Raw genomic sequence first — 22248 nt, 5'->3', positions numbered from 1 at the left:
GGTCATATGAGTGTAAATCGGACGAAAGCTATATATGGGAGATATATGTAAATCTGAACCGATTTCAATAAAATTTGGCACACTTGACTACACTACTAATTGTACTCCTAGTGCAAAATTTCAACCAAATTGGGGTAAAACTCTGGCTTCTGGGACCGTATTAGTCCATATCGGGCGAAAGATATATATGTGAGCTATATCTAAATCTGAACCGATTTCAATAAAATTTGGCACACTTGACTATAGTGCTAATTGTTCTTCTTGTGCAAAATTGTAAGCAAATTAGGGTAAAACTCTGGCTTCTGGGGCCATATAAGTCCATATCGTGCGAAATATATATGGGAGCTATATCTAAATCTGAACCGATTTCTTCCAAAATCAATAGGGATTTATTTTGAGCCAAAACATATACTTGTGCCAAATTTTAAGTCGATTGGACTAAAACTGCGACCTAGACTTTGATTACAAAAATGTGTTCACGGACAGACGGACATCGCTATATCGACTCAAGAGCCCACCCTGATCATTTTTGCCAAAGACACCATATGTCTACCTCGTCTCCTTCTGGGTGTTGCAAACATATGCACTAACTTATAATACCCAGTTCCAGGGTATAACAAGTTAATGACAATTTTATTTTCCAAATTCATAAACGACTTCCAGTAGAAATTATGCTATGTTTCAAGTAAAAAACGTCTTTAAAAGAAAGTGTTAAAAAACATGTCCTATTTTTGAACGATTTTATGCTTTGTAGTCAAGATGCAAAAAGACAATAAATTTAAAGACAATTTCATTAATTTTAAAGATTTTTTCTGAATTATTAAAGTCAAGTTGACCTTACCACAAACAATTCTTCTTTCATATTATGATACCCATTTTTAAGTAAAATCACTTTATTATTAGGACAATACGACTTCATTGAAAACTTCATCGACTTTTGGACAAGGAAAAAACTTTATATTAGAGATGCGTCTTCTAATGCTAAGCTAAATGTGCATTCGTATTTTAAGAACATGAAATCTTTGGCCTCACGACAATATTTGTTACAGTGCAGGTGTGCCGAATATAATGTGTATAGGTCAAGGTTTGGTATGGCTCCCATATACACTAAATGGCCGATTTAATTCCATGGGCTTCTAACATAGACATCGCAATTTTTATCCGATTTTGTTGAATATCAAAATCTGAAGGTATTTTAGTTCCAACTATAAATGATGTGTATCGCTCAATCTTTTGGTATACCCCCATATAGACCGTTCTCCCGATTTGACTTCTTGGTCTTCTAACACATCGAAATATTGATTTCCGTATATATAAAAATTTGTTTTTGATCAGGGAGAAATACTAAGACGAAAAAGCCAAGTAAGATTATCCGTCTGTCCATATGTGTTGTAGTCACACTACAAATTGCAATAATGGCGTTATTGTCTTGAAATTTGACACAAATTCGTTAAGTTCGAAGATGGGTTACATCGGTCTCATATAAACCTATTTCACGATTTGTTTTCTTGGGTTTCTACACACCGCAATTTTTATCCGATTTACCTGGAATTGGACATCTAGATGTATTTTAGATCTGACAAAATATGCTGTACACTGAAAAACGCATGTCTGGTTCCCAAGATTTGGTCTTTAAACTATTGATTCCGAGACAAAAAGCGGAGAATTGAAGTAAGAACACATTTAGGTAGTATTTATCAAGTAAAAATGTCTTTAAAATAATGGCTTGAAAATAATTAAATTTTTAAAACCTTTTTTTCTGTGCAGTCAAGATGAAACAAGTATAAACGGCCGTAAGTTCGGCCAGGCCGAATCTTATGTACCCTCAACCATGGATTGCGTAGAAACTTCTACGAAAGCCTGTGATCCACAATCAAATTACTTGGGTTGTGGTATCTTAAATCGTTTTCTAAATTGTGTGTTAGTCCATACGTGGTATACATTAGACAAAACAAGTATATACGGCCGTATGTTCGGCCAGGCCGAAGCTTATGTACCCTCCATCATGGATTGCGTAGGAACTTCATCTAAACACTGCCATCCACAATCGAATTACTTAAGTTGCGGTAACGCTTGCCGATGGCAAGGTATCTTAAAACCTCCTAACACCATCTTCTAAATTGTATGTAAGTCCATACGTGGTATATATTAAATCAAAAAAGATCGATCCAATACGTATATAATTCAGTTTGACAAAGTAGACATAAAATTTTGACAAAATTTTCTACAGAAATAAAATTTTTATTGTTGTTTTTTTGATCTCAGCTTAAAGCCTTGCATTGACTAAACTACAAGTGTAGCTTAACCAACAGAGGAAAAGTATGCTTGTCAAATTTATTTGGGCAAAGCCCTATAGACTGCAAGATGGTTGGATGTACAGCTGTTTCGGAATTACCACATTCCTCATCAGCATCCTCTACTTGCAGCAAAACTATCAACCAATTATCAGAATAAATTCTGGTAATTCACTCAACCCAACGTGAACTACACTTGAACCTCCCGAAAAAAAAAAATTTAACAAAATTTTCTATAGAAATAAAAATTTCACAAAATTTTCTATAGAAATAAAAATTTTGACAAAATTTTCTATAGAAAGAAAATTTTGACAAAATTTTCTACAGAAATAAAATTTTAACAAAATCTTCTATAGAAATAAACTTTTGACAAAACCATGATTATGAACCGAATAAAATTTGAACAAAATTTTCTATAGAAATAAAATTTTGTCAAAATTTTCTATAGAAATAAAATTTTGTCAAAATTTTCTATAGAAATAATATTTTGACAATGATGAAAATTTTATCATGAACCGAATAAAATTTTAACAAAATTTTCTATAGAATTAAAATTTTGACACAATTTTCTATAGAAATAAAATTTTGACAAAATTTTCTATAGAAATAAAATTTTGACAAAATTTTCTATAGAAATAAAATTTTGACAAAATTTTCTATAGAAATAAAATTTTGGTAGATTATTTTTGGCTCTAGTGGCAACCATGATTATGAACCGCTATGGACCAATTTTTGTGTAATTGGACTAATTTTGGTATGGTTGTTAGCGACCATATACTAACACCACGTGCCTAATTTGAACCGGATCGGATGAATTTTGCTCCTCCAAGAGGCTCCGAAGGTCAAATCTGGAAAATGTTTTATATGGGAGCTATATATAATTATGGAGCGATATGGACCAATTCGGTTTATATGGGGTCTATATATAATTATGGACCGATGTGGACCAATTTTTGCATGGTTGTTAGAGACCATATACCAACGTCATGTACCAAATTTCAGCCGGATCGGATGAAATTTTCTTCTCTTTGAGGCTCCGCAAGCCAAATCTGGGGATCGGTTTATATGGGGTATATATATAATTATGGAACGATGTGAACCAATTTTTGCATGGTTGTTAGAGACCATATACCAACACCATGTACTAAATTTCAGCCGGATCGGATGAAATTTGCTTCTCTTAGAGGCCTCGCAAGCCAAATCGGGGGATCGGTTTATATGGGGGCTATATATAATTATGGACCGATGTGGACCAATTTTTGCATGGTTCTATAACACCATGTACCAAATTTCAGCCGGATCGGATGAAATTTGCTTCTCTTAGAGGCCTCGCAAGCCAAATTTGGCGGTCCGTTTATGTGGGGGCTATACGTAAAAGTGGACCGATATGGCCCATTTGCAATACCATCCGACCTACATCAATAAAAAGTACTTGTGCCAAGTTTCAAGTCGATAGCTTGTTTCGTTCGGAAGTTAGCGTAATTTCAACAGACGGACGGACGGACGGACGGACATGCTCAGATCGACTCAGAATTTCACCACGACCCAGAATATTTATACTTTATGGGGTCTTAGAGCAATATTTCGATGTGTTACAAACGGAATGACAAAATTAATATACCCCCTATTATGGTGGAGGGTATAAAAAGTCAACAATATTAAAGACGATGTCATTAATTTTGAAGAATTTTTCAGAGTTATTAAAGGCAAGTTGGCCTTAGTCAAACAACATTTTCTTTCATTTTAGGAAACCGAATTTTTGATCAAATTACTTAACTTTAAAGACAAAACGACTTCAATGAAAAGTTTATTGAATTTTGGACAAGAAAATTACTTTATTTCACAGAAATGCGTCTTCTATGCTAAGCAAAATTCGAGTTCGTATTTTAAGGTCATGAAATCGTTGACCTCACGACAATATTTTGTCAGTGTAGAATTTTGTACGCAATCCATGACATAAGATTCGCCCGTATATACTTGTTTAGTTTATGAAATTTGTTAATACAATTTATGAATTCAATTATAGACAAATTTCATAAAATAAATCAATAATTTCTGTATATGTAAAATTGATAAACTAAGAAATGTTTCATCATTGACCGGAAGAGTAACAGCAAGTCTATCGCTACGCTGTTGTTGGCGTTGTTTTAGTCATAGTTTTGCCTATGATATGGTTTCGTTTTTCATATAATTTTTGTTGAGTACACTATGTTTTACTGCTTATTTCTTGTTTTTGGTTTTTTGATCTAAAATTTATTTGATGATTTCATTATGGTTAAATAGAATGTACATCACCACCACCATACCCTCCAGAAAAATGCAGAAGCAAAAAGTGCAGTAACATCACAAAAACAAGAGTGTGCTTAATCTTCTTAATACGACTGTGGATGATGCTAACGATGGTGGTGTTGATGACGATATTGCATTTAAGAAAATTATTTTAATAATGCAACGGCAACATTAGCAAAAAGGTTGAATTAATTTATTGCATATTTGTTCTAGCTTCGCTTTTTTGCCATTCCAACTAAAACTGCCATAATCACTTGGTTGGCGAGATAAAGAGATCTCTAAATGCAATGGCATCTGGTTGTTGTTTTTGGGGCTTAGTATTTCAGTAAAATGAGATCATCAAAAGAATTTCCATGCGTGGCTCTAACATTGAACTGAATGCAATGCAGCAGACCACATCATCCATGTCTGGAATTTATGTTAGACCAGCAAACATTATGGTATGGAGAAGAATTAGGTTGCACTCATTCATAAAAATCATTGAGCACTGAGACTATAGGTACTAGAAGGCAATGAAATTTGGTTTATAAAAAAAAAGATCATTTTTTTCTTATTCTCTTCTCTTATTGGTATCTTGACGAAATGCAAATTTTTGGCCGTAGGTTAGGTTAAGTTGGTGGCAGCCCATTGGTTAAGTCCTACTAGGACCATTCACTCTATTGTGAATGGTAGCGGTAGTGGTGAACTTCTTCCGACTAAGTCTCACCAACTTTAATGAGAGAATTCTACCAAATATTACAGATTTTTTACTGTTTGGTAGATTGGTACAGTTCTTCATGTATTGGTAAAATTTTCCAAATATTCCACTCCAACTAAGAGTTATTTCAATTTTCTATAGAAATAAAATTTACATTTTTCTATAGTAGCTGATGGCTTTAGCAGCCAATGCTTTTTTTCCTTTTTTATCATACATTTACTGTGTGATTAAAATAAACAATAAATAAATAAATAATTTTCCTATTATATTTCATGTTAGCCTGATACCGAAACAGGTAATTGACTCAATTTTGGGCCCTTTATGCTAACTCCTTATGGAGAAAACATTTGGGAAATTTCCTCTTACAAATTGAATCATCTTTTCTCCCACTGTAAATCATCTTTTCATATAACTTACAAGCCCCTTAATCTAATTTTTATTTCGTTTTGTTACATAGTAATGCAACAACACGAAATTTATTTTTAGAAAGCTAATTTGTTAGAATTCACCTAAGTGGTGAACAGTCGAAAAATGCTTATTGTTTCTACAATGCTTATTGTTTCTACACTTTTTTATCACAATGGACTGAATAGTCTAAGTGAGCCTGAATCTTAATCGGGCTGCCACTTTAACCTAACCTTTTATTGTTTCTACAGTCAACTACATCAACATGTGACAACTTACAGAAACTGGTTTCCAGGTTTCATGTTAGCCTGATACCGAAACAGGCAATTGACGTCCAAATGCATTATATCTAATTATACAATTATTTTTCGAGCTATATGTACAGATATAGATTAAGGAACATGGTCAATCTATATCTGTCCATATAGCTCGAAAAATAATTGTATAAATGGATATAATGCATTTGGACGTCAATTGCCTGTTTCGGTATCAGGCTAACATGAAATATAATAAGCAACGATGAGCCCGTCGTAATACTAGGAAAAACACGACTAATGTACGCGTTAGAATTGTTGTTGTATCCTGGAAACCAGTTTCTGTTAATTGTCATATGTTGTAGTTGACTGTAGAAACAATAAACATTGTTCGACTGTGCACCACTTAGGTGAATTCTAACAAATTAGCTTTCTAAAAACAAATTTCGTGTTGTTGCATTACTATGTAACAAAACGAAATAAAAATTAGATTAATGGGCTTGTAAGTTATATGAAAAGATGATGTACAGTGGGAGAAAAGATGATTCAATTTGTAAGAGGAAATTTCCCAAATATTTTCTCCATAAGGAGTTAGCATAAAGGGCCCAAAATTGAGTCATCTCTCCCAGCCAGATCTATACTAAAGGCTGTGAAAAGGTTCATTCGCCCGAACCGAAACATGTACAGTCCAGGCGTGTATAGATTTGTATCTGGCGTTTTCTTTTCAATGGCTCTATTGACCATGTTCCTTAATCTATATCTGTCCATATAGCTCGAAAAATAATTTTATAATAATTTTCCTATAGAAAAAAAAAATGTTGACAAAATTTCCTATAGAAATAAAATTTTGACAATATTTTCTATAGAAATAAAATTTTGACAAAATTTTCTATAGAAATAAAACTTTAACAAAAATTCCTATAGAAATACAATTTTGACAAAATTCTCTATAGAAATAAAATTTTGATAAAATTTTCTTTGGAAATAAAATTTTGTCAAGATTTTCTATAGAAATAAAATTTTGACAAAATGTGTTATAGAAATAACATTTTGCAAAATTTTGTATAGAAATACAATTTTGACAAAATTTTCTATAGAAACAAAATGTTTTAAACACCTTCTATAGAAATAAAATTTTGACAAAACCTTTTATAGAAATACAATTTTGACAAACTTTTCTAGAGAAATAATTTTCTTTTATATTTGTTGTTTTGATCTCAGCTTTAAAACCATTGTGTTGACAAAACTACAAGAGTAGCTTAACCAACAGAGGAAAAGAATGTTTGTCAAATTTATTTGGGCAAAGCCTTATAGACTGCAAGATGGTTGGATGGACGCACGTTTCGGAATTACCACATTCCTCATCGGCACCACATTGCAGCAAAACTATCAACCAATTATCAGAATAAATTAAGGCAGTTCACTAAACCCATGGTGAACCACACTTGAACCTTTCATAAGTCCACATTTTCGATACCACATCAAATCCGTCCAATGTGTTGGATGCTATATGAATCCATACACATATATTCTGTATATCTGAGCAGATCTGTACAGAGTCCTGCAATACTTATAGATTTTACATTTAAGTCGGCTAATGCGCTGAGGTGGAACACAATGTTAGTAAAAAACCAGTAAGGAAAGTCTAAAGTCGGGCGGGGCCGACTATATTGTACCCTACACTTTGTAGATCTAAATTTTCGATACCATATCACATCCGTCAAATGTGTTGGGGGCTATATATAAAGGTTTGTCCAAACACATACATTTAAATATCACTCGATCTGGAAGAATTTGATATACTTCTACAAAATCTATAGACTCAAAATTTAAGTCGTCTAATGCACTAGGGTGGAACACAATGTTGGTAAAAATATATGGGAAACGTTAAAATCTGAAGCAATTTTAAGGAAACTTCGAAAAAGTTTATTTATTATTTATCGCTTGATATATATGTATTAGAAGTTTACGAAAATTAGAGTCATTTTTACAACTTTTCGACTAAGCAGTGGCGATTTTACAAGGAAAATGTTGGTATTTTGACAATTTTTGTCGAAATCAGAAAAACATATATATGGGAGCTATATCTAAATCTGAACCGATTTTGCTGATATTTTCAAAGTTTTTTGAGACTCATAAAATATTCGGATGTACGGAATTTGAGGAAGATCGGTTGATATACACGCCAATAATGACTAGATCGGTGAAAAATATATATGGCAGCTATATCTAAATCTGAACCGACTTCAACTAAATTTTGCACAATTAACCATAATATAAAACGTACTCCTTGTGCAAAATTTCAAGCAACTCAGGGCAAAACTCTGGCTTTTGAGGCCATATAAATCCAAATCGGACGAAAGATATATATGGGAGCTATATCTAAATCGGAACCGATTTCAACTAAATTTGGCACAATTAGCGATACTATTAAACGTACTCCTTGTACAAAATTTAATCAAATCAGGGCAAAACTCTGGCTTTGGAAGCCATATAAGTCCAAATCGGACGAAAGATATATATGGGAGCTATATCTAAATATGAACCGATTTAGCTGATATTTGGCAGATTTTACGGGACTGACAAAACATTCAGATGTACAAGGTTTGAAGAACGTCGGTTCATAAATACGTGAATTATGATCAAATCGGTGATAACTATATATGGCAGCAATATCTAAATCTGAACCGATTTTTTCCAAAATCAATAGCGAATGTCTTCTACCCGAAGAAAGACGTTATGTAAAATTTGAGGATGATCGGACTTAAACTGCGACCTGTACTTTGTGCACAAAATTACATATACAGACAGACGGACGGACAGACAGACAGACAGACGGACATCGCTAAATCGACTCAGAATTTAATTCTAAGCCGATCGGTATACTAAAAGATGGGTCTATGACAATTATTTCTTGGCGTTACATACAAATGCACAAACTTATTATACCCTGTACCACAGTAGTGGTACAGGGTATAATATTTTTAACATATTTTGAACAAAAAAAGGTTAAATTACCCATTAAAAGTATGAAAAAACCAAGTTATAAAAAATTGAATTAAAAGAACTTCCTGGTTAGTTACAATAAAGAACATCCTTGGGAGTGCATCTTCTGGAAGTGTTTTTAAAGTTGTGCCTTTGGAAGAACTTCAAATTTTTTTTGCTGGGATATATAATTTGACAAAATTTTGTATAGAAATAAAATTTTGACAAAATTTTCTATGGGAATAAAATTTTGGAAAATTTGCTATGAGAACAAAATTTTCTATAGAAATAAAATTTTGACAAAAGTTTCTATAAAAATAAAATTTTGGCAATATTTTCTAGAGAAATAAAATTTTGGCAATATTTTCTAGAGAAATACAATTTTGACAAAATTTCTATAGAAATAAAATGTTGACAAAATTTTCTATGGGAATAAAATTTTGGAAAATTTTCTATGGGAACAAAATTTTGACAAAATTTTCTATATAAATAAAATTTTGACAAAAGTTTCTATAGAAATAAATTTTTGACAAAATCTTCTATAGAAATAAAATATTGACAAAATGTGTTATAGAAATAAAATGTTGGCAATATTTTCTAGAGAAATACAATTTTGACAAAATTTCTTAGAAACAAAATTTTGCTATAGAAATAAAAATATAACAAAATATTCTATAGAATGAAAATGTTAACGAAATTTTCTATAGAAATAAAATGTTGACAAAATTTTCTACAGAAATAAAATTTTGACAAAATTTTCTATAGAAATATAATATTGACAAAATTTTGTATATTTTCTATAGAAATAAAATTTTGACTAAATTTTCTATAGAAATAAAATTTTGAAAAAATTTTCTATAGAAATATAATATTAATAAAATTTTCTATGGGAATAAAATTTTGCAAAATTTTCTATAGAAATAAAATTTTGAAAAATTTTCTGTAGAAATAAAATTTTGACAAAACCTTCTATAGAAATAAAATATTGACAAAATTTTCTATAGAAATAACATTTTGACAAAATGTGTTATAGAAATAAAATTTTGGCAAAATGTTCTAGAGAAATACAATATTGACAAAATTTCTATAGAAAAAAAGTTTGCTATAGAAATAAAATTTTGTCAAAATTTTCTATAGAAATAAAATGTTGACAAAATTTTCCAAAAACTAAAATTTTGACAAGAATTTTCTATAGAAATAAACCATTGACAAAGTTTTCTATAGAAATAAAATTTTGACAAAATTTTCAATAGAAATAAAATTTTGACAAAATGTGTTATAGAAACAAAATTTTGGCAAACTTTTCTAGAGAAATACAATTTTGTCAAAATTTCTATAGAAATAATATTTTGACAAAATTTTCTATGGGAATAAAATTTTGACGAAATTTTTTAGAGAAATACAATTTTGACAAAATTTCTATAGAAATAATACCTATTTTGAAAAAATTTTCTAAAGAAATAAAATTTTGACAAGACTTTTAGGGAAATTAAATATTGACAAAATGTTCTATAGAAATAAAATTTTGACAAAATTTTCTATAGAAATAAAATTTTGCCAAAATTATAGAAATAAAATTTTGACAAAATTTTCTATAGAAATAAAATTTTGACAAAATTATCTATAGAAATAAAATTTTGACAAAATTTTCTATAGAAATAAAATTTTGACAACATGTTTTATAGAAATAACATTTTGACAACATTTTCTATAGAAATTGCGTAAAAAAAAACATTCAATAGTTGGGACAAAAATCAACGAAAGATGACTTTAATTTTAGACAAAATTAAGATACGGATTTAATTAATGGTATTCCAGAGGGACGAAATTTTCAAAGATTAAATCAAAAAATAAAAAAATGAATTAAACATTATAAGCTTTTTTTTTAACTGAAATTTGATTATTTTAAAGATATTTATCGTTAATATTGTGTACATTAAATGTTTCAAAATTTAGATTGCATGGTCTTTCATATAAGGTTAACATTTTTCCCAGTTGTCTGCACTTAGAATTTTATGTTCTCTGCTGGTTTATATAAACTCGGCTCCATTCCTGAAGTGTATTCGATTTTACTTTCATAATTCCGAACGCATTAGAGCTAACAAATATGTAAATGCTATTTTGAGAAGCCAAAAATTGTCTATGACTTCATTATATCAACAAAATAAAACCGGATAAGTCATGTGTTTATTTTTCCATTATTTTGTGATGTTTGTTTATCCTACAATGCCATGGAGCAAAAAAAATTGTTATCCAAACTAGACATATTCGAATTACTGTAGTTGCGAATGAGCTGATAGATTGGTCAATTGAACGTCCGCGCTAATTGTCGGTTATTTTGTTGCATATAACCAAACAGACCGCAATCAGAAGAAGAAAGAAGATGGGGTTGTGGTGGATTCTACTATATTTTACACTGAAAAAACATTGATCTAATAATTTATATTATGAAATCTAAATTAGTAAAACCAATTTACACAATATTAAAATTTCTTCACAATAAAAAAAAAAAATAGTTCAAATAAAGTCTACACCCAAAGAAAAAATACTTTATTGCGCAACGAAATTTTAGGCAAAGGAAATTCCTCTTTGTTATCAAAAATTTCGTACTTCACAAAATATAAAACTCTTCATTCAGTGTAGCTTTTCCATAAGAAAAACTTTTTTGATTTAAAAATTAATTAAAATATTGTATTTTTGGACAAAAGATAAAAAAGCTTAAACTGAAAGAAATTTACTTTAAAGGAACCGCATCTTTGGCACGTAATCAATACCAAGATCCTTAAGGGAATGTCACAATCCAAGCAATTTTTGTTGAGTATCCAAAAAATATCGTAAAGTTTTCAAATGTTAAAATATAAAATTTAATTTATATATATTGTATTAAATTTAATTCAGGTTAGTTAAATTATTAAAAAAAAAATTTTAATAAGAACAAATAATTTTATTTAAAATTTTTGAGTTACTACACTGAAAACCTTTTGACCTAATGTGATACAAGCCAAATTTTAGGACATGTAATTTACACAATAGTAAGGACAGATTACTCTAACATAATGAAATTCTAATTAAAAGAAATTTAGGACATAATCGCCTTGAAATTAACTGATATATTGCAGCTTTAGATTTAAGATAAGAACACTTCAAATATAGGCTAAAGGGTGATACGGTCAAAATTTGGTCAATATAAACTTGACGTATTTCTTTCAATTTTGCATTTAAAAAACCTGAATACGTCTCATTTTGAAGGTATGTGTGTGTAGAATGTTGCTCCTATTTTGATTTTGGAATTCACTCTTCAGTTGTCAAAATGTCGTCCAATCAAGAAGAGCAGCGCATCAAAATTTTGCTCGCGCATCGCGAAAATACGAGCTACTCGCACGCAAAGCTGGCAAAATCGCTAAAAGTTGCCAAATCAACCGTTACACATGTACTTAAAGTGTTTGGGGAACGTTTGTCGACAGCCAAGAAGTCTGGATCGGGGGAAAATCGAAAACCGGAAGCCGCTGAGACGACAAAGAGAGTTGCCGGTAGTTTCAAGCGAAACCCTAACCTCTCTCTCCGAGATGCAAATAAGCTGGGTGTATCGTCTACAACCGTGCATCGAGCCAAAAAACGAGCCGGACTATCGACTTACAAGAAGGTAGTGACTCCAAATCGCGATGATAAACAAAATACGACGGCCAAAGCGCGATCCCGGAGGCTGTACACGACGATGCTGACGAAGTTTGACTGCGTGAAATTTACGTGAAAGAGTGTTTGACTAAACGTCTGCTGCCTTTCCTGAAGAAACACGGCTGTTCCGTACTGTTTTGGCCGGATTTGGCATCTTGCCATTACGGTAAAAAGGCCATGGAGTGGTACGCCGCCAACAACGTGCAGGTGGTTCCCAAGGACAAGAACCCTCCCAACACGCCAGAGCTCCGCCCAATTGAGAAATACTGGGCTATTGTCAAGCGGAACCTAAAGAAGACCAAAAAAACCGTTAGGGACGAGCAGCAGATCAAGGCAAACTGGCTTTCTGCGGCGAAGAAGGTGGACAAGGTGGCTGTACAAAATCTGATGGCATGTGTCAAGCGTGAGGCCCGGCAATTGGGATTTGGAAAAGCGAAAGCCTAACTGAATATTTTTCCTGAATTTTATTCTAATTGAACTTGAAATTTAATTTGATTTTTTAAATAAACGATTTCACCGATTTACACGCGTTTTCCCTTGACCAAAAATCGGTCCACTTTTACGTATAGCCCCCATATAAAGGGACCCTGAGATTTGGCTTGTGGAGCCTCTAACAGAAGCATATTTCATCCGATCCGGCTGAAATTTGATACATGGTGTTGGTATATGGTCTCTAACAACCATGCAAAAAGTGGTCCACATCGGTCCATAATTATATATAGCCCCCATATAAACCGATCCCCAGATTTGGCTTGCGGAGCCTCAAAGAGAAGCAAATTTCATCCGATCCGGTTCAAATTTGGAACGTGGTGTTAGTATATGGCCGCTAACAACCATACCAAAATTGGTCCATATCGGTCTATAGTTATATATATAGCCGATCTCCAATCACACAAAAATTGGTCCATATCGGTTCAGAAAATTTTGTTAAAATTTTATTCGGTTCATAATCATGGTTACCACTCGAGCCCAAAATAATCTACCAAAATTTTATTTCTATAGAAAATTTTGTCAAAATTTTATTTCTAGAGAAAATTTTGTTAAAATTTTATTTCTATAGAAAATTTTGTCAAAATTTTATTTCTATAGAAAATTTTTAAAAATTTATTTCTATAGAAAATTTTTTTCAAATTTTATTTCTATAGAAAATTTTGTTAAAATTTTATTTCTATAGAAAATTTTGTCAAAATTTTATGTCTATAGAAAATTTTGTCAAACTGAATTATATACGTTTTTGATCCATCTTTTTTGATTTAATATATATGGACTTACATACAATTTAGAAGATGGTGTTAGGAGGTTTTAAGATACCTTGCCATCGGCAAGCGTTACCGCAACTTAAGTAACTCGATTGTGGATGGCAGTGTTTAGAAAAAGTTTCTACGCAATCCATGGTGGAGGGTACATAAGCTTCGGTCTGGCCGAACTTACGGCCGTATATACTTGTTTTTTTTTTTTTTTTAATTAAGAAAACATTTACATCGTGGTATCTTTTATAATAAATAGCTTTATTAATATATGGCAAAAAGAGACGCAAAATTCAATAAATCAATTCTCTACACTCAAAAAACAGTTATCCCACCAGAACGGAAAGTTTTGTATAATTTTAGAAAATTGTGATTAAGTTTAGCATTTCCAAAAATAAGTAAATATTTTTCGACCAATTTAACAAAATCTATTAGACATAATTATTTTTTTCCCCTGTTGAAGAAAATTTCGAATTTTGAAGGAGAAAATTGGAGTGCAAAATTTGCAAAAATAGCTTTAGAGCCTTACGAAGTTCAAGTTGGGCGCATTATTGGTAACATTTATAAATTTTAAGAAATTCTGAACTATTTGGTGGGAGGCACGAATTTAGTAAATCTTTATGTTTCATTTGTGTATAATTTTTCCGCTTTTTAGTTCATTTAAAGAAACTTCATCAAAACACAATAATTCCATGAACTAAAATTAAATATGCTTTAGTTTCATACAGTTTTCACTTTTTTAAGTGTATCCTAATTTCATTTTATTGATAAAATGTCTTTATTTTAAAGAAGCCGCAAATTTGTCTCGGAATTGATACCAAAAACTTAAAGGGAAAATTTTTGCATCTAAGTAATTTTTTTTAGTGTATTAATGCATTAACATTCTTGAAAATTCTTTTAAGGTATTAGTATTACTGAAATCAAATTTTGTAGAAATAGACAATGTGGTGACCACATGTTCTAAAATTCAGATGTTTATAATTCTACACAATATTTATTTTTTTTTTGGTTTTCTTTTTTTCAGAACTTTTTAGAAGATGTATTGAACTAATCCAAGCATTGAAGTCATATAACCAAAACGAAAAAAAAAATAAAAATTATCTTCATAATATAACCATAAATAAAAATCTTTTAAGTACATTTTGGCTTGGCAAAATATATACTCCGAATTTATAACGAACAGATTCTACAATGAAGCGCAGTAAGTGGAGCATTTGCTCCACACAACGTTTTATGATATCATGGACACTGCTAGCAGCTTTATTAGTGAGTTGTGGGCCCATGTGGTCAATGGGACAGCGTGGACCAACAACATTTATGCCTGCCTTAGAATGTTACGATAAATACAATAAACCTCAGGTAAGCAAATATTTTGTAAAAGCAAAAATAAAACAATTTTAATAAAAAAATGTGACAAAAAGCTAATGTATGGTACATTACATAGGAGGCTTGATGATTTTCAATAAAAAAAGTTTTTATGAATTAATTGTTTTTTCTAAGCCCATCACCATAGCGTGGGGTTACTATAAGTTTCCCAATTGGGTTGAAACACGTCGATTATATTGATTTGCGATCATATAAATTATACACTGCATCAAAGTAAGGCGCTATATTTTTTTTTACGATTTTATTGTTCAAAAGTAAGAAATGTAGGAAATTACATCATATTTTGAATTGGCTACCTTTAACACAAATCATGGCCTTCGAAGTCAAGACATCACACATCGAAAAACTTTTGATTTAATATGAAAGATTCTTTTTTCCTTTATTGTTCCCCTTGGGAGCATAGGGCTTCTACAAGAATTTTGTATCTGCTTTTATCGATACATATAATTTTAATATCATTAAGTGTTTTGTTTATTCTTACTAAGTCAGTTTGTATGGTTCTGCGCCATGTGTTTTTGGGTCGTCCTGGTCTTCTTGATCCTTGGGGGTTCAACTCCAGGGCCATTCTAGAGGTGGTGTTTGCCGGTTTCCGTAATGTATGCCCAATCCATTTCCATTTTCGTCTAGCAATTTGTCTTGTTATTTGTTCTTCATTTACTTTGTATACATTTCTACATTTGTTATTGTATTGGGCCAGAATATATCACATATTATGCGGAGGCATTTGTTGACAAGTTTGAATTTTCTGGGCTATGTTTTTAGACATGAGCCATGTTTCGCTTCCATATAGAAGTATTGACTTCACGCACGAATTGAAAATCTTTATTTTGTGTTCTCAGAACATATGAAAGATTATGCAGGCTAAATTTTAAAACACGAAATTTACACAATATTACGAAAAAAAAATTATTTTGAATTAAAAATTTAATTTTTTATTTTAAATTATTCTATTTAAAAAAATTAAAAATCTTCTCTCTTATCATTGAATGCTGCCCGATTCTAGGTTTAGTTCAATAATAAGGGACCTCATTTTTAGAGCCGAGTTCGAATGGCGGTGAGACCACTTAAAAAAGCTTTGAAAGACTCAGAAATGTCACCAGCATTTCTGAGAGGGGATAATTCACCGCTGAAAAGCTTTTTGGAGTTTGATCGAAGCTGTTTTGAACCCACGACCCTGTGTACATACATTAGAAGGAATATGATCACTCCAAACATTTTTCAAGAGCAAAATGTTATTTTTGGAAAATGAATATTAAAATTTTTTGTCGCAAAAATGATCTTTTCTCACCAAACATATACATGGTTGCCGAAAATAAAATTTTTGCGCAAACATTTTGCGTGTTCCCCGTCCAAACATTACATTTTGCTCTTGAAACGTGTTTGAGGTGATCATATTCCTTCTCTGGTTGTATGAAAGGCGGGCATGCTTACCATTGCACCACGGTAGCTCCCAAAAGCTCAAAATCTGGGGGTCCCAGTGCACACTGCAGGAAATTGACTGTGCGGTATTTTGGTCCATTCACGGCGAAGCGTCGTCTATAGATGATCGATTCTGTGGAATTTTTAATTTAGTGGCACCAAAATACCCCTGGCGCAAAAGCTCAACGGATTGAGATCCGGAAATTTTGGTGGGTATTGTGCGGTAGAGATGAAGCAGGAATCTCCTTTTTAAGCCATTCTTTGTTGACGCGCACTGAGTGCAATGGTTATGTTGGAATGTCCATGATTTGCGGCCGAAATGTTTGTCTGGACCAGAGAACTGCAACCGGTGGCTTTTTTTCGTATTGCAACCTTACCCACCAAATGTCGGTGGCAGTGATTAAGACACCAATTACCATGCGATCTTTTACATTGATACAAATGCGAGAATAAAAACACCACTAGTATATAACAATGTTCGTATGCAGTGTCTTGCAATCTTAAACCAATCGACATCGTAACAACGCTCGGTAAACAAAAAACGAGTGTGGCACCTAAGTGTGATTGCACTCAACAACAACAATTACTAGCAGTTGGCATTAGCTCAAGAGAATTGAGAGAGTACCAAATAAGAGAATACCAAACTGCTGAGATATGGGTAACCAATTTATGTGATTGCTTTACTACGGTGTTTTCGAGAGACCAACACTCATACTAACAAACACCGACAGTCGTCGGTTGCATTGGATATTGGTGGTTGATTTTTTTTTACCAATTGGTGTTTTAAGATTGCAAATATTGGAGTTTACTAAATACACTGGTCGGTTGCGGTAGATCGCAGCCGTTCTCTGGTCTGGACAAGGTTTCAATATTGTCTTTATAGGATTTTCTCAAAAGTATTCGACATCCATTTTTATTCCACTAACGATGAATACGACAGCGACCGTCAGCCGTTTTAAATTTTCATCGGAGAAAACCAAATTTGGCAACTGGTCACTTTCTTGCAACCCAATCCACCAAGCTCTTTCCAGTATAAATTTAATTTGTACATTTGTGAGCTCATGCATGAGCAAGTTTTTTACCACTACGGCATGGATTATGATTAAAGTGAGTTCCATCACGAATACCTTTATTTCCGAATGGAATAAATCAAAATGCTTCTGTAAGCTTGTAAACAATGAAATCAACTGTTACTGGAATAATTGTTCTAGACGAGTAATTTAGAAATGGAAGCAACCTTAAGTTGGTTGCAAAACAGTGCAGTCATCCTGTAAAATATGTTTAGCTGCTATGAGGAGGATTTTCCAAAGAAATTTCTTATATACTCGTATGTTACATTGTGGTGGGTAACTATGATTCAGCCGAACTTTCGGCCGTTTATAATTGATTAAGTTGTAACTATGGATAGATTAGATAATAAATAAGCGGAAACCCTCTCTTTAGAAAATCATCAATATCAGTTCATTATTCCGAGAACGGGCGTTCATAAGAAAGATCTTGGGAAACATTACTCCCAATCAATAACTCATCATTATTTTTGGTCAAAAGGTAGGGTAGCAATTTTTCATCACCAATAATGACGACTGAGTCGTCAAATGTAGACAAGGGTTTGTTTACGGATAGGGCTAATTAAAAATTGCATGGATGTAATCTGGTACCCGCCATCTATATGTAAGTCCGGGTACTTTAGAATTTATCTGCTTTATTGTATTTTATACTTAAAATAAAACAAGTACCCCAAAAGAAGAATATTTGTCGAAGCTATTCACTGACTGTGTACGAATCTATATCCATTTCCCCAGACGACAAATAGATCCACTAGTGCAATGTGTTTCTTCACAGTATCATATTCGTTGCTAATTTAAACTGAGTCACACATATCAATTACATTAAATTAATGTTTATCAAATGACTACAACAAATATATTAATGACTGAATCAAATAAATTAATATAAGCAAAACCATTAAGAATTTGTGGCTATTGTATGCGTTGCGGTACTTAGCATGATTATTGTGACATCCAATTTTATTTAGACATTGATTTGAAAACTTATACAAATTTCTCTTATTGCAGCAGTTCGCTATAGCCGTAGTTTGTCATAAATTTAGTAAATAATGCTTAGAGTTACTTAGAACTTAAGTATCTTTGGTATTATTAGATAATTAAATAATTTGAATTCTACTTTTATATAAATTTTCCATGGCATAAATAATGTGTACTTTAATTGAAACCGAAGACCATTTGGGCTATGTTATTATTGGAACCTGAAAAAACTGTTAGGTATATGCGCTAGTTAGCTATAATCGGAGTACGTTATAAATGTGGTCGACTGTATAGGTATAGAACCTATATAGTATTTTGAAAGCTTATTTTTATACCCACCACCATAGAATGGTGATGTTAAGTTTGTCATTCCGTTTGTAACACATCGAAATATCGATTTCCGACTATATAAAGTATATATATTCTTGATCAGGGAGAAATTCTAAGATGATATAACCATGTCCGTCTGTCTGTCTGCCTGTCTGTCTGTCTGTCTGTCTGTCTGTCTGTCTGGCTGTCTGTTGTAATCACGCTACAGTCTTCAATAATGAAACAATCGTGCTGAAATTTTGCACAAACTCATCCTTTGTCTGCAGGCAGATCAAGTTCGAAGATGGGCTATATCGGTCCAGATTTTGATATAGTCCCCATATAAACCGACCTCCCGATTTGGGGTCTTGGGCTTATAGAAATCGTAGTTTTCATCCAATTTACCTGAAATTGGAAATCTTGAGGTATTTTCGGACCATAAAGAGGTGTGCCAAAAATTGTGAGTATCAGTCCATGTTTTTGTATAGCCCCCATATAGACCGATCTCCCGATTTTACTTCTTGGGCTTCTAGAATCCGCAGTTTTTATCCAATTTACCTGAAATTAGAAATCTAGAGGTATTTTAGGACCATAAAGAGATTTGCAAAAAATGGTGAGTATCGGTCCATGTTTTGGTATAGACCCCATATAAACCGAACTCCCGATTTGGGGTCTTGGTCCTATAAAAACTGTAGTTTTTATCCAATTTGCCTGAAATTGGAAATCTAGAGGTATTTTGGGACCATAAAGAGGTGTGCCAAAGATTGTGAGTATCGGCCCATTTTTTGGTATAGCCCCCATATAGACCGATCTTCCGATTTTACTTCTTGGGTTTATAGAAACCGTAGTTTTTATCCTATTTGCCTGAAATTGGAAATCTAGAGGTATTTTGGGACCATAAAGAGGTGTGCCAAAAATTGTGAGTACCAATCCATGTTTTTGTATAGGCCCCATACAGACCGATCTCCCGATTTTACTTCTTGGGCTTATAGAAACCGTAGTTTTTATCCAATTTACCTGAAATTAGAAATCTAGAGGTATTTGCGGACCATAAAGAGATGTGCCGAAAACTGTAAGTATCGGTCCATGTTTTAGTATAGTCCCCATAAGAGCGATCTCCCGATTTAACTCTTGGGTTTCTAAAAACCGTAGTGTTTATCCGATTTGCCTGAAATTGTAAATATTCTGTATCGGATTTAGTTTTTAACGGTCCATTTGGTAAGGCCTCCATGTAGCAGACCGATTTCACTTCTTGGAGGTATAGAAGGCGCACTGATCATGAAAATTGGCGCACTGATGGGTGAAAATCTACAGATTTAAGATATCAAATCAAGACGTTATTTTATAATTTTCTTGCACACTTACAAGAGATGTTAATGATTCATCTAAAACTCAAACAAAAGTGGCTCTTATAAATCCAGAATCTGATGTAGTCTTAGTAGGTACAATCTTTAAATTTATCTTCGGGAAGTGTACTGGTTGAACTGTTCTGCTTGATCTGCCATCAAACCCCCCTGAAATTTCAAAAGAAACCCTAAGATTTGATTCAATGTGGTGGGTATTTAAGATTCGGCCTGGCCGAACTTACGGCCGTAAGTACTTGTTATATGCTATTTTTGAACTTCAGTATCGAGGATATTAAATGAGCAAAAAGTATCCGATTTGTTTAATTTAACAGTCAATTTTTTAATATTTTTCATTCCTATATGTAATGTCTAATTTTTAAATTGCTATAAAATTTAATTTTATCCTCTAATGTTTTTCCTATTTTCAGAGATGTATGCCTGAATTCATCAATTCAGCTTATCAGTTAAAAATTGAAGCGACAAATACCTGTGGTGAACAAGGCGATAATCACTTTTGTGTACAAACTATGAATTCAAATCACAAGAACTGTGAATTTTGCAGGTAAATAAAGCAACTTTTATAAATAAAGCTAATGTAAATATGGACGATTGTCATATATCAATGTTCTTAAAATTTTGACAAAAGAACAAGTTTATAGCAAGTTTATGTAAACAGATTTATTTATTTACTCCCCCATAAGATTTGCCTTATCTTTCGCGGCCAGTAACAAAGTTGAACTTTGGAGAGTAAATTTATTAACATATTTTCTAAAAATCAATGCAATCAGCATTTTCTTCTGAATTCATTTAAAACAAATATATTAGTCCGTAATTTCGGTCATGCCAAATCTTATGTACCCTCCACCATGGATTGCGTAGAAACTTCTGCTAAAGGCTGTAATCCACAATCGAGTTACTTGGGTTATCGATGGCAAGGTATCTTTAAGCTTCTTCAAATTGTTTTCTAAATTGTAAAGTTAGTCCATATGGGATATATGCTAAAAAATCTACAAATAATTATGAACAAATTTTGCTTGGTAATTAGAGAGGCAGAAGTGAAATATGGGGGTCTATATATAATTATGAACCGATGATATGGACTAATTTTGCCTGATTGTTGGAGGCTATATACCAATACAATATACCGAATTTCAACCTGATCTGTAGCACCCAGCAAAAAAGCGTCGCCAAAAATGTAGTGAAAATGTTTTTTTTTTTTTTGGATCCGGAAGTGGTGCAAAAAGGCATTGCACTGAATTTGCATTACTTCTTACTTGTTGCTTCGAATTCAATGTGAAGTGAATTAAAAAATTTTGCGATATTTTGCCAAATAAATAATTTTTTGTGATTTTTTTAATGCTTGTCAGAAACGTTCGATCTATTTTCGTAATTTGTCTATGGGATTGGATTTAGCATTTTTTTTAACAAAATTTTAAAAATTTGTACAATTTTATTAATTCTTAAGTTTTTACCCTACACCACTTACCCCCATTTTCATGAAGCTCCGTTAGCTAACGAACTTTTAAACCATACTGTGGACATGTGTCATCTTGCCTATATATTCCATATGCTAGTTAGGAACTTAACTGCTGAAATAGTTTCAGTTAAAGTTTACCGGAAAGAAGATATTTTCCATTTACTTCCTGTTAACTGACAGTTAAAGCCTAACAGAGGTACATGATAATGGCCGTTAGTGGTCAGGGTATAATAACTTTGATCTGTCAAAAAAAAAAAAAAAAAAAAAAAAAAAAAATATATATATATATATATATATATATATATATATATATATATATATATATATATATATATATATATATATATATATATATATATATATATATATATATATATATATATATATATATATATATATATATATGCAGATCGACTCAGA

The 22248-nt window shown here is 32.1% G+C and overlaps 1 protein-coding gene across 1 annotated transcript in view; it reads left to right on the top strand.

Moving 5' to 3' along the window:
• The window catches only part of LanB2 (laminin subunit gamma-1), a 70791-nt gene that overhangs the window by 20614 nt on the left and 27929 nt on the right, over positions 1-22248 (top strand). Inside the window, exons 2-3 of the mRNA XM_075308146.1 lie at positions 14871-15205; positions 20780-20913. Of these exons, the coding sequence (XP_075164261.1) occupies positions 15038-15205; positions 20780-20913 (302 nt within the window). The 5' untranslated portion in view covers positions 14871-15037. The remainder of the gene's footprint in view (positions 1-14870; positions 15206-20779; positions 20914-22248) is intronic.

This window comes from Haematobia irritans, chromosome 4 (assembly GCF_050003625.1).
Source record: "Haematobia irritans isolate KBUSLIRL chromosome 4, ASM5000362v1, whole genome shotgun sequence".
Classification (NCBI taxonomy): Eukaryota; Metazoa; Arthropoda; class Insecta; order Diptera; family Muscidae; genus Haematobia; species Haematobia irritans.
This window is presented reverse-complemented; position numbering and strand designations above follow the sequence as displayed.